Genomic DNA, 14,600 nt, shown 5'->3' on the forward strand with positions numbered 1-14,600 from the left:
GCAAACCCTTCAAGTATTTATTCAATTCCCTTTTGAAAATTACTACTGAATCTGCTTTCACCACACTTTCAGGCAGTGCATTCCAGATCTGTGTAAAAAAAAATGTTTCCTCATGTCGCTTGTAGTTCTTTTACCAATCACCTTAAATCTGTGTCCTCTGGTTACTGACCATTCTGCCACTGGAAACAGTTTCTTCTTATTTACTCTATCAAACTCATTCATGATGTTGAACACCTCGGTCAAATCTCCACTTAACCATCTCTGCTCCAAATAGAATAACCCCAGCTTATATAAGAAATAGGAGTAGGCCATAGGGCCCCTTGAGTCTGTTCCGCCATTCAATAAGATCATGGCTGATTTGATCATGGACTCAGCTCCACTGCCCTGCCCGCTCCCCTTATCGTTTAAGAAACTGTCTATTTCTGTCTTAAATTTATTCAATGTCCAAGCTTCCACAGCTCTCTGAGGCAGCGAATTCCACAGATTTACAACCCTCAGAGAGAAGAAATTTCTCCTCATCTCAGTTCTAAATGGGCAGCCCCTTAGTCTAAGATCATGCCCTCTAGTTCTAGTCTCCCCCATCAGTGGAAACATCCTTTCTGCATCCACCTTGTCAAGCCCCCTCAATCTTATACATTTCGATAAGATCACGTCTCATTCTTCTGAATTCCAATGAGTTGAGGCCCAACCTACTTAACCTTTCCTCATAAGTCAACCCCCTCATCTCCGGAATCAACGGAGTGAACCTTCTCTGAACTGCCTCCAAAGCAAGTATGTCCTTTTGTAAATATGGAAACCAAAACTGCACACAGTATTCCAAGTGTGGCCTCACCAATACTCTGTATAGCTGTGGCAAGACTTCCCTGCTTTTATACTCCATCCCCTTTGCAATAAAGGCCAAGATTCCATTGGCCTTCCTGATAACTTGCTGTACCTGCATTCTATCCTTTTGTGTTTCGTCCACAAGTACCCCCAGGTCCCGCTGTACTGCAGCACTTTGCAATCTTTCTCCATTTAAATAATAACTTGCTCTTTGATTTTTTTCTGCCAAAGTGCATGATCTCACACTTGCCATCATTATACTCCATCTGCCAAATTTTTGCCCACCCACTTAGCTTCTGCAGCCTTGCCACATAACTGAAGACCCTCATCTATGGTACCATTCTAGTAAATCTCTTCTGCACCCTCTCCAAGGCCTTGGCATCTAATGTGTGGTGTCCAGAATTGAACACAATTCCTCAGCTGAACCCAACCAATGTTTTATAAAGGTGTAGTATAACTTTTTCTTTTGTACTCTATGCCTCTAATAATAAAGCCAAGGATATCATATGCTTAAAAAAAAACTTGTCTTGCCATCTTCAAAGATTTGTGTTCATACACCCCTGGTCTCTCTGTTGCTGAACCCCCTTTAAAATTGTATCATTTAGTTTATACTGCCTCTCCTCATTCTTCCTACCAAAATGTATCACTCGCACTTCTCTGCGTTAAATTTCATCTGCAATGTGTCTGCCCATTTCACCAGAATGTCCATGTCTTCCTGATGTCTGTTACTATCCTCGTCATTGTTTACTACATTTCCAAGTTTTATGTCATCAAACTTTTACATTTTGCCTTGTATACCCAAGTCCAGGTCATTAATATATTTAAAAGGGCAGTGGTCCTAATACTGACCCCTGGGGAACACCACTATAAACTTCCCTCCAGTCTGAAAAATAACCATTCACCACTACTCTCTGCTTTCTGTCCCTTAGCCAATTTCATATCCACACTGGCACTGTCCCTTTAATCACATGGGCTTCAATTTTACTAACGAGTCTATTATGTGACACATTGAGAAACACCTTTTGCAAGTCCATACAACTGTACAACCAGGCCCTCAAAACTGCCACCAAGCTCATGGTCTACAGGGCTGTAGTAATACCCGCCCTCCTTTATGGCTCAGAAACATGGACCATGTACAGTAGACACCTCAAGTCACTGGAGAAATATCACCAACGTCTCCGCACCAACATTAGCGTCCTCGACCAGACCAACATCCCCAGCATTGAAGCACTGACCACACTTGATCAGCTCCGCTGGGCAGGCCACATAGTTCACATGCCAGACACGAGACTCCCAGAGCAAGCGCTATACTCGGAACTCCTTCACGGCCAACGAGCCAAAGGTGGGCAGCGGAAACATTACAAGGACACCCTCAAAGCCTCCCTGATAAAGTGCAATATCCCCACTGACACCTGGCCACAGACCGCCCTAAGTGGAGAAAGCGCATCCGGGAGGGCGCTGAGCACCTTGAGTCTCGTCGCCGAGAGTGTGCAGAAATCAAGCGCAGACAGCGGAAAGAGCGTGCGGTAAACCAGTCCCACCCACTCCTTCCCTCAACGACTATTTGCCCCACCTGTGACAGAGACTATGGTTCTTGTATTGGACAGCCACCTAAGTACTCATGTTAAGAGTGGAAGCAAGTCTTCCTCGATTCCAAGGGACTGTCTATGATCTACCATCTTAGTTACTTCAAAGATCTCGATAAAGTTGATCAAACTTAATTTGCCTTTAACAAATCCATGCTGACTTTGATTTATTAAAACATATTTTTCCAAAGTCCAATTAATTTTGTCCCGGATTATTGCCGCTAAAAGATTTCTGTGTTCCCTTTTATATTAGACGCTAATCTATTCACATACTCTATTTGTGCCTCTTATTCCCTTTTTAAGATTGCCTCTGTACTTTCAATATTCAGCTTGGTTGTCTATATTGGTCATAGGCCTACTTTTTCTGTCCTATTTTAATCTCTATATATCTTTTGTCGTCCAATGAACTCTAGTTTTGGATGCCCTTCCTTTCCCCCTAGTAGGAATGTGTCTATTCTGTACCCGAACCATCTCCTCTTTGAAGGCCTCCTGTTGTTTAATTATTGTTTTGCCTACCAATTTTTTATTCCAGTCCACCTTGGCCAAATCCCTTTTCAACTCACTGAAGTTACCCCCATCTCCTGTTAAGCATCTTTACCATTGATTGTTCCTGGTACTTTTCCATAACTGTTCTAAATATATGGTGATATATGGTGGTGGTGGTGAGGGGGGGGGGGGGGAATTTAAAAAATGACATGCAAATGAGGGAAATACATTGCAAGTTGCGTTGATTGAACTCTAGGTGCAAGGGATGCCTCTTAGGCCAAGGTGTCTTGCGTTCTAAGGTCAGCAGAGAGAATGGTAAGGGCTGTACAATGTTTTCTCACAATGAGGCTTAAAAAATAAGTTAATTTTTTTTTCTTAAATTGCTTTCCAAGGTCTGCTGCAGCAAAATTCTGTCCCCAATTTGGCAGGATAAAATAATAATCATGGTAGATTTCAACTACCCTGATATTAATTGGACAGAAGAGGTAGGTAAAGGGGATAAGAGAATGAAGTTCCTACAATGTGTACATGACTCCTTTCTAAACCAATATGTAAAAAGCCCAACATGGGAGGATTCGCTATTGGATCTAGTAATAGGGAATGAACCGGAGCAGACAAGAGAAATAAAAGGTAGGGGAACATCTAGGCAATAGTGACCATAATAAAATACGCTTTAAGATGATAACTGAGAAGGACATAAGTATGATGAAAATCAGGGTAAAAGATTGGAGAAAAGCTGATTTTGAAGGCCTAAGAATAGAACTTGGGGAAATAAAATGGGCAACAATATTGGCAAAAAGCGATGTAGAGCAGCAATGGGAAACATTTAAAACGGTGTTCAACAGAGTGCAGGAATAATATCTTCTGCTAAAAGAACAAACTAAATATCAATGAGACTCCATGGATGACTAAAGCCATAAGGGAAGAATTGAGGGTAAACAAAGAGGCATACAGTAAGTACATAGGGGAGTGCATGATAAAGGAGAAGACAAAAAGATTTGGAGAGAAGTCAAAAAAACAATTCGGAAGGCAAAGAGGAACTATGAAATTAAATTATCAAGGAATATTAAACAAAATAGTAAAATATTTTACAGGCACATCAATAAAAAAAGGAAGTTTGGGATGGGAATAGGGCTATTAAGGAATAGACAGGATAATTACACAGGTAACGATAGAGAGATGGCATAAATATTAAATAATGACTTTGCTTTTGTATTTACCAGGAGATAGAACAGATGGACATAACATCGGATGATGAAATAAGTACATTTAAAATAAAGAGGGAATATATAAAATAAACTAATCAAACTCAAAGAGGATAAAACCCTTGGTCCAGATGGATTGCATCCACACATTTTAAAAGAATCTAGGGAAGAGATAGCAGAGGCCTTACTACAGATATTTAATAATTGGTTAGAAAAACATGTAGTGCCAGAGGGCTGGCAGATAGCTAATGTAATACCAATATTTAAGATGGGGGATAGAACATAAGAACAAGGAGCAGGACTGCCATTCGAGCCTGCTCCGCCATTTAATGATCATGGCTGATCTGATCATCGACTCAGCTCCACTTCCCTGCCCGCTCCCCATAGCCTTTATGTTGCGTATGGAGAAAGAGTCAGACTGAACACTGTGAGCTCAAAGTAAAGTGTGACCGTAGTCTTTTATTGCAGGTCTCCAGAGTGCCTCTCTAACCTGTGAAGCCAACTTAAATACCTGTGCTCCCAAGGGATTATGGGATCCCTTGGGACTCCAGGGGATGAACCCTCTGGTGGTCGTACAGAGTAAATACAATTCCACATATATAACAACACTCCCCCCGCCAAAGTCAATAGTGTAACTATTTACAATGTGAGTCGATCTGGGGCCCTTCTTGCCCTGGTTGATCGTCCCGGTGTGAAAGCTGGTGTTGTTGAATAATTTGTTGGGCCCTCGCTGGGCTGCTGTGCAGCTGGCCTTGCAGGGCTGCCTGCTGTGCTGGGCCCTGCAGGGCTGCTGTGGATGATGGGTTCTGCTTCGTGGTCAACCGTGGTGCTGGTTGTCACTGGTGTGTATGTTGGGGGATCAAAAAAGGTAGGGTCCAAGATGGATTGCTCAAGATAGTCCGTGAATCTGAGTTTGATTTGGTCCAAGCGTTTGCGGTGAATGAGTCCATTTGAAAGTTTGACCCGAAACACCCTGCTCCCCTCTAAGGCCACGACAGTGCCGGGAAGTCACTTGGGACCTTGTCCATAATTTAATACAAATACAGGATCATTGATTTCAATCTCGCGTGACACATTTGCTCTATCATGGTATGCACTTTGTTGAAGCCGCCTGCTCTCTACCCTGTTCATGTAGATCAGGGTGAACTAACAAGAGCCTTGTCTTATGTGCTCTTTTCATGAGCAGTTCAGCAGGTGGGAGCCCAGTGAGTGAGTGGGGTCTCGTGCGGTAGCTAAGCTGGACTCTGGATAGGCGAGTCTGCAGTGAGCCTTCAGTTACCCCCTTTAAGCCTTGCTTGATGGTTTGCACTGCTCTCTCTGCCTGACCATTGGACGCTGCTATAAACTGGGCAGATGTGACATGTTTGATCCCGTTACGGGTCATGAATTCTTTGAACTCAGCACTGGTAAAACATGGCCCATTGTCGCTCACCAGGACATCAGATAAGCCGTGTGTGGCAAACATGGCCCGCAGGCTTTCAGTAGTGGCAGCGGACGTGCTAGCTGACATTATCTCTCATTCAATCCACTTGGAGTACGCGTCTACAGCCACAAGGAACACTTCACCCAAGAACGGGCCTGGCATTGTCAATGTGTACCCTAGACCACGGTTTGGAGGGCCAAGACCATAAACTTAGCGCGCCTCCCTGGGAACATTGCTTAACTGTGAGCATGTACTACATCTGTGAACGCAGGACTCTAAGTCCGCATCGATACCGGGCCACCACGCGTGGGATCTGGCTATCGCTTTCATCATTACGACGCCTGGGTGGGTACTGTGGAGGTCATTGATGAAGGTGTCTCTGCCCTTCTTGGGGACCACTACTCAATTGCCCCACAGAAGGCAGTCTACCTAGGTAAGACATTTCATCTTTGCGCCACTGGAACGGCTTTATCTCTTCCTGCATTTCCACTGGGACACTGGACCAGTTCCTGTGAAGCACACAGCTTTTGACTAGGGATAAAAGGGGTCGTAGCTTGTCCAGGTTTTGATCTGCTGGGCAGTGACAGGTGATTGATCACTCTCAAATGCTTCCATAATCATTGCTAGATCTGCGGGCTGCGCCATTTCCACCCCCGTGGTGGGCAATGGCAGCCTACTGAGAGCATCGGCGCAGTTTACTGTGCCTGGCCTGTGGCAGATGGTGTATGCGGATGTGAGCGCCCATCTCTGGATGCGGGCCGATGCGTTGGTATTTATCCCTTTACTCTCGGAAAACAGGGATGTAAGTGGCCTATGGTCAGTTTCCAATTTGAATTTTAGCTCAAACAGATATTGATGCATTTTCTTTACCCCATAGACACACGCTAATGCTTCTTTTTCAATCATGCTGTAGGCTCTCTCAGCCTTAGACAGACTCCTCGATGCATAAGCAACCGATTGCAGTTTCCCACAATCATTAGCTTGTTGCAATACACACCTGACGCCATATGACGACGCATCACATGCTCGTACCAAACGCTTACATGGATCATACAACACAAGCAATTTGTTTGAGAGCATAACAATTTTCTTGCTTTTACAAAGGCATTTTTTTGGCTTTTGCCCCAAACCCATTCGCCCCCTTTTCGTAGTAAGACGTAGTGGTTCTAACAGTGTGCTGAGACCCGGTAAGAGGTTACCAAAGTAGTTCAAGAGTCCCAGAAACGACCGCAGCTCTGTCACGTTCTGTGGCCTCGGTGCATTCTCGATTGCCTCCGTCTTCGCGTTGGTGGGCCTGATGCCGTCCGCCGCAATCCTCCTTCCCAAGAGCTCCACTTCAGGCGCCACGAAAACGCACTTCGAGCGTTTTAACTTGAGCCCCACGCAGTTGAGTCGACTAAGAACCTCCTCCAGGTTCTGCAGATGCTCGACTGTGTTCCGACCTGTGACCAAGATGTCGTCCTGGAAGACCATGGTGTGCGGGATAGACTTCAGTAAACTTTCCACGTTTCTCTGGAATATCGCCGCCGCTGGTCGGATTCCAAATGGGCATCTGTTATAAACAAAAAGACCTTTGTGCGTGTTGATGCAGGTGAGGGCCTTCGATGATTCCTCCAGTTCTGCGTCATGTAGGCTGAAGTTAGATCTAGCTTCGTGAACGTCTTTCCTCCCGCAAGTGTTGCAAAGAGGTCGTCGGCCTTTGGTAGTGGGTATTGGTCCTGCAGGGAGAAACGATTGATAGTTACTTTGTAATCGCCAGATTCCGACAGTGCCGTCTCCCTTGAGGACTGGGACAAAAGGACTGGCCCACTCGCTGAACTCGATCGGTGAAATGATGCCATCCCTTTGCAGCCGGTCCAGCTCGATCTTCACCCTTTCTCTCATCATGTACGGTACTGCTCTCGCCTTGATGGGTGGGTCGTGCCCCTGGAATTAGGTGGGATCTGCACTTTTGCTCCTTGGAATTTCCCGATGCCTGGTTCGAACAGCGAAGGAAATTTGTTTAAGACCTGGGCACACGAAGTGTCGTCAGCGGGTGATAGCGCTCAGACGTTGTCCCAGTTCCAGCGTATCTTGCCGAGCAGCGTGGGACCATTGCCCGGTACCATCCAGAGCGGTAGCTTGTGCACCGCTCCATCGTAGGAGACCTTTACGGTAGCACTGCCAATTATAGGAATCAGTTCTTTCGTGTAAGTTCTTAGTTTCGTGCGAACTGGAGTTAAGACTGGCCTTGAGGCCTTGTTGCACCAGAACCTTTCGAAAGTCTTTTTGCCCTTGATGGACTGGCTCGCGCCAGTGTCCAGCTCCATTGACACCAGGAGTCCATTTAGTTTAACATTCTGCATTATCGGGGACAAATCGTGGTGAATGTGTGCACCCCATGTACCTCTGCCTCCTCTATCTGAGGCTCTGGTTTGTTGTGATCCTCCTGGGATCTGTCCTCCTCTGCAACACGGTGGTTTGCAGGTTTAACAGGCTTTGTAGCTCGCCTGCACACTCGTTGGAGGTGTCCCATTGTTCCACAGCCCTTGCAAATGTATCCTTTGAATCAGCATGAATGGAAACGATGATCACCCCCGCAGCGCCAACAAGGTGTTAATGGCCTTGCATTCATCACCCTTGATGGTGGACTCTGAGTCATCTGCGGATGTGCAGCTGCAGGTATGTATGACCTGCCCTGTACGTTACGATTCAAAAACATCACTTTGTTCACAGTATTTGTAGCAGCACTTGTGTGCTGAGAGATTTGCTTCGTATTGTCACTGGTGGCAATGAACGCCTGGGCTATCGCTATGGCCTTACTCAAGGTTGGGGTCTCTACAGTCAAAGGTTTGCGAAGTATGGTTTCGTGGCCAATGCCAAGTACGAAAAAATCTCTGAGCATGTGCTCCAAATTCGCAATGTCCTACAAGGCGTCTTAGCTCGGTGACATAACTCGCCACTTCCTGGCCTTCAGACCATTTGTAGGTGTAGAATCGGTACCTCGCCATCAGAACACTTTCCTTCGGGTTCAAATGCTCTCGGACCAGTGTGCATAAATCGTCGTACGATTTCTCCGTGGGTTTAGCTGGAGTGAGCAGATTCTTCATGAGGCCATACGTTGGTGCCCCACAGACGGTGAGGAGGATCGCCCTTCGTTTGGCAGTGCTTTCTTCCCCATTTAGCTCGTTGGCCACGAAGTATTGGTTCCACAAAAGTTTCCCAATCATCTCCCTCCGAGAATTTCTCTAGGATGCCCACTGTTCTCTGCATCTTTGGGTTCGTTATCTGTATCTAGTGGCCAGTTGTTGTGTATGGAGAAAGAGTCAGACTGAACACTGAGCTCCAAGTAAAGTGTGCCTCTCCAACCTGTGAAGCCTCCTTAAATAACTGTGCTCCCAAGGGATTATAGGATCCCTTGAGACTCTAGGGGCTGAGCCCTCTGGTAAATTCAAGTCCACATTTATAACACCTTATCACTGAAAAATCTGTCTATCTCCGCCTTACATATATGCAATGACCCAGCTCTCCGGGGCAGAGAATTCCATAGAAGAAATTCCTCCTCATCTCAGTTTTAAATGGGCGGCCCCTTATTCTGAGCCAATGTCCCCTAGTTTTAGTTTCCCCTATGAGTAGAAATATCCTCTCTGCATCCCCCTTGTCGAGCCCCCTCATTATCTTACAAGTTTCAATAAGATCACCTCTCATTCTTCTGAATTCCAATGTGTATAGGCCCAACTTTTTCAACCTATCTACATAAGTCAGCCCCCTCATCTCCGGGTTCAACCTAGTGAGCCTTCTCTGAACAGCCTCCATGCAAATATATCCTTCTTTAAATACGGAGACCAAGACTCTACGCAGTATTCCAGATGTGGCCTCACCAATACCCTGTACAGTTGTAGCAGGACTTCTCTGCTTTTATACTCCAAAGCAGAGCAGGGGTAAATAGTAGCTATTTATAGTGGCGAAAGGTGGGTAGTGGTGTTCCACAAGGATCAGTGCTGGGACCACTGCTGTTCGCAATTTATATTAACGATTTAGATTTTGAAATCAAAAACACAATTTCTAAATTTGCAGATGACACCAACTTGTCAATACTGAGGAGGGCTGCAACAAATTACAGGAAGGCAATAATAAACTTGCAGAATGGGCATATAATTGGCAAATTAAATTTCATACAGATAAATGTGAGGCATTACATTTTGACAGGAAGAATATGGAGGTCACATTACTTGGAGGACGAGAGTCTAGGTGGGGTAGATGAAGGGATCTCGGAGTACAAATACACAAATCGGTAAAGGTTGCGACTTAGGTTCACAAGGTCGTAAAAGAAGCAAACCAAGCACTAGGGTTTATTTCTACAGGTAGAGAATTGAAAAGTAGGGAAGTTATGCAAAACCTGTATCAAACCTTGGTTAGACCACACTTGGATTACTGCGTAAAATTCTGGTCGCAATATTATTAAAAGGATATCGAGGCACAGAAGAGGGTGCAGAGAAGATTTACAAGGATGATACCAGAAATGCGAGGGTATACATATTAGGAAAGGATGAACAGGTTGGGTCTCTTTTCTCTTGAAAAAATAAGGCTGAGGGGTTACCTAATAGAGGTCTTTAAAATTATGAAAGATTTTGATAGAATGGACAGAGAGAGAATGGCCCAGAAATCCCGGTCGGCTGCTTCCTGTGGGCGATTGAGGGAAAAACTTAAAAAAGATGTGCACCAACCTGAATGTGCTGCGCCCACACGAGTTCCCGGTCCTGAGGCCTCCACTGACTGCGCGTTGCAGCGCATGCATGTCAGGACGTGGTTAAGAGTTGCAATCTCAGGGCTCTGGGCAGCCAATCAAGGTAAAGTATGTTCTCATTCATAATAATGGGAACTCCGTAAGTTGGAGTTCCCATTATTATGAATGAAAAATCCCCCCAAACACACAAAACTTTAAAAATAGAAAAAATACACCATATATTTTTATAATTTAAATTAGTTATTTAAATTAAAGTATTACAAAAAATATTTTCCAGTTTTTTTTCGTTTTTTAAATTATAGTTTAAAATAAAGTTATTGTAGTGGGGAGGGTTTTTAAACAATAAAATGTGTTTTTATAATTTTATTTAAAAATGTTTGTGTGTGTTTTAAAACTCTTATGCCTGTAAAAGTAGGCTATGCGCTTGCTTTTATCAGGCGCATGAATTTTCAGGACATTTGCTGGGCAAGATATTGGTAAATACCGCAATCTTGCCCTTGCAAACGTTCTCGCTCCCGAGGTATGGAGGATCTGTCAAGCTCCAGCTTGACAGATCAGAAAAGCCGGTTTTCAGCGCATGACAAGTGTGCACTGAAAACCAGCTTTTGCGATGCCCAGGTCCTGGGTCCGTACAGAGTGTGTACGGACTCGGGAGGCCGGAATTTCTGGCCCCTATTTTCCACTTGTGGGGAAGAGCATAACTAGAGGCTATCAATATAAGAAAGTCACCAAGAAATCCAATAGGGAATTCAGAGGAAACTTCTTTACTCAAAGATTGATGAGAATGTGGAACTCGCTACCACAGGGAATGGTTGAAGCAAATAGTTAAAGGGAGGCTAGACAAGCATATGAGGGAGAAGGGAATAGAGGGTTATTCAGATAGATTTAGATGAGGAAAGACGGGAGGAGGCTCGAGTGGAGCATAAACGCCGGCATGGACTGGTTGGGCCGAATGGCCTGTTTCTGTGCCGTATATCCTATTTAATCCTATACAAGGATTCCCTGGCACTCGTAGGGAATGGGGAAGCCTCTAATATTTAAATGACTCTGAGGCTGGTAGTTCAGCTGGGGTCACAGGTATATTCTTGTCGAGGTTCGGAATTCCTGCCCTGCCAGAGATGTGCCCGAATTCTGTGAAAGTGGAAAATCTAAGCCATCATTTTTAATACATTCTTAAATATGCTAAAACTAGTTTATATACTAAATATCTTATGTCTGTGTGATTTTCCTGTCTACAAAATCTTACTTCCTGTTGCCAACTTTTCCATTATAAGTGTTTATGTCCACATTTATAATGGAAATTGCCTATGGAATTCTGTAACTACACCACATGGCCAGTAGTAATGCTGTAGCGGCTCAGCATCTTCCAGCTGCTCAGCTTGTACTGCAATTGTGGTCCGACCAAGCCTATTTCTCTACTTTGCAAATTGCCATTTGTTTTGAAAGTTCACAAATAATAATAGCAATACAAGATCAAACTATTACAACAACATGCACTTATAAAGCACCTTTAAACATAGTAAAAACATCGCAAGGCCAAGAGATCTCAGAGAGTAGTTGGGCTCGAGGAGGCTACAGACCTAGGAAGGAGTGAGGCCAAGGAGGCATTGCACACAACGATGAGTTTTAAAAATTGACACATTGCCGGACTGGGAACCAATGTACAGGTGTGATGGGTGAACAGGAGTTGGAGAGAGTTAGGCAGAATGTACGGCAATAAATTTTGTCTGCGGCATCCGCCTTCCCACCTAGCATCATGTGAAGACTATGCTTCCTCTTGATTCCCTGTGAGCAATGCCACAGGTAATTGATTAGTATTTTATATTGGTTGTGCACAACAGAATAACCATTAAATATTCACATTTCTGGTTGTTGATTTATTTTATTAATTATACATGCTGCACATTAAAATACACCAATAATTTAAAAGGCAAGATTCCCATAATAAGCAAGTGATTTTCATTTATTGCTTTGAATCATAAAACAAGACAGCAGTACCTCTTTTCCTACTTTGATTGTTAATACACTGTTCATCTTTTGTGAGGTCAATTACTATTTGACTGCTTGTCAGACTACTCCCCTGAAAAAGAAAACATCTAAGTATTGCATGATAATCAAAATGCATTAAAGAGATGCATTTGTAGTCATCTTAGATTTAGCAATGTTTTGCTGCTTTTGTAATAAGCAACTTATTTTCTAATGTTTATGGGCTCTGGAACACAATGGGATGACTACAGAATTGATGCAGTATTTGTTGAGTGACCCTATATAACCAATTTAATTACAAGAATCAATTTAATTCTTTGCTCACCTCAAAAGGTATCAAGGAGTGAATAGGACACAGTTCGGTGCGCAACTATTACCTACTTTATTACACTAGGACATGGTCATGGATAAGAAGATTGTCAAATTAATTATTGTAAACAGAATAATTTTATTTTGGAATTACAATAACACTGTTCTATTTAGATAAGTGTATTTAAAATTAAAGTATCATTACTTTATTTGGGTTAAACATAATAGTATATCAGTAATACTTTAGTCTTACACTAAATGTCTGCTTCCAGACAGCCTTTACCAAGCGGTGTGTTTTTATACTGCTTTTAATTCATTACATGATTTATATAATTTGTATTAAAGCATATTGTGCTTAACGCGCAACTCTCTGGGAAATTAATGTAATTAAACCAAAATATTCAATGCAAAGAAGCATTCCTGACCTACCTGTCTTACATTACTATCAGGGTGTAAAATCAGAGTATCAGGAGACCCCTCATTCCTTTGTGTTGTTTTTGAAGAACTATCTGTAGTAATAGAAAATAAAATAAAATCGATAGCTAATACAACATCTAATGTCTATGCGGGCTTTACATTAATAGTCTAATTAAATAAGTATGGCTGACTGAAATGTCCCATAAATATCGTATTTGTATTGCCATTAACTGTTTTATGCTTGGAATTGCTGGATAGCTGGATGAGCAGATATTTTGTGCAGGACTCTCCCATCAGAGAGCTTTGCATGACATTGTTTTTTTAGTATTTAAAATAAACAGGTAATGTCTCCATTAAAATAGTAGACACACAAATGTCATTTGAACGTGTTAAGTATACATCCACTAATATCACCAACAGTAATTTCTTACCTCACATCATCATTAAATTCTACTGATGTCAAGAATAAGCACAGTAGATTATGGTCATCAATTAAGTTGAATTTAATGATGTCACTCACAACAGGAGCACTGCATAACATTTAGGGATATGGGACAATAGCCTATGGCTCCCCTTTAATATGGTACTGGTTTTATATTACTTGTACTGTAATACATTATACATCTTCAATAACAATTGATGCAACTTCTGAAGTCATTGATTTATTCACCCATTCTTTTTCTAGCTACCAGTAAACATTTAAAATGTACAATTTAACTCGTCATTGGAACCTCCTTGTTCTGTGGCTGACCTTAGGCTTTCTTTGGCTGTAGAGGATGATGAGCAGACTATCAATTCCCACAATAGTAGGGTCGAACTTAGGGGCTGAATTTCTGCTTGGCTCTTTCGATTATCTGCCGTAACTTCGGTGGAAGATCAGTGGAAACTTCAGAGAAATGGCGTAAACATCATTTCGCCAGTATTTCCACAGTTCATCCACCAAATTTACAGGGAGAACCCATTCAGAAATTCAACTTTTAGAGCCCAATGAAGACAGAGAAGCAAGTTATGAAACAACAACTTTCCTGAAAAAAAAACCTACTGATCCTGAACTATTTCTTTAAATCAATCAGAAAGGAGCAAGCGAGGACAAAATTACCAGCTACTCACTGAATGAAGAATTAATTTTGAAGCAGGACAGAATGGAGATCTTTAATTATTTGGAGAGGAATAATGAGGCAGTACAGCCAATAACAGGAAAAAAAAATCTTCAAGATGTGCTTCCCACAAGAAATTCAGAATGCTTTTGAGGCTGCAGAGAACAAACTTTTTTTTAGGGATACTATCATGTGATCTGTCTTCATTAAATAGACCCATATTATATATAAGAACATAAGAAATAGGAGCAGGAGTAGGCCATTTGGCCCCTCAAGCCTGCTCTGCAATTCAATAAGATCATGGTTGATCTGATCTTGGCCTCAACTCCACTTCCCTGCTCGCTCCCCATAACCCTTGACTCGCTTATCGTTCAAAAAACTTCAGTGTGCTCTGCATCTTGTTTGTTGACATAAAAAATCTCTGGTGGTGTCTTAAGCCAAAATAATTTTTCATTCCAAATATTGGACTGCCTATGGCATTACTGATGGCAAGTTGGGAATATGAATTGCTTCAAAAATCAGTGGAAATAAGCTATTTTTGAT

At 42.8% G+C, this 14,600-nt stretch overlaps 1 protein-coding gene across 2 annotated transcripts in view; it reads right to left on the reverse strand.

Annotated features, from left to right (window-relative positions):
* atf7ip2 (activating transcription factor 7 interacting protein 2) overlaps positions 1–14,600 on the reverse strand; it is a 152,815-nt gene that overhangs the window by 23,023 nt on the left and 115,192 nt on the right. For both annotated transcript variants that reach the window (XM_070901041.1, XM_070901042.1), the window contains exons 10-11: positions 12,973–13,052; positions 12,247–12,328 (exon numbers count right to left, since the gene is read on the reverse strand). In XM_070901041.1, coding sequence (XP_070757142.1) covers positions 12,247–12,328; positions 12,973–13,052 — 162 coding nt within the window. The remainder of the gene's footprint in view (positions 1–12,246; positions 12,329–12,972; positions 13,053–14,600) is intronic.

The sequence above is a fragment of the Pristiophorus japonicus genome, chromosome 15, assembly GCF_044704955.1.
Source record: "Pristiophorus japonicus isolate sPriJap1 chromosome 15, sPriJap1.hap1, whole genome shotgun sequence".
NCBI classification, from domain to species: Eukaryota; Metazoa; Chordata; class Chondrichthyes; family Pristiophoridae; genus Pristiophorus; species Pristiophorus japonicus.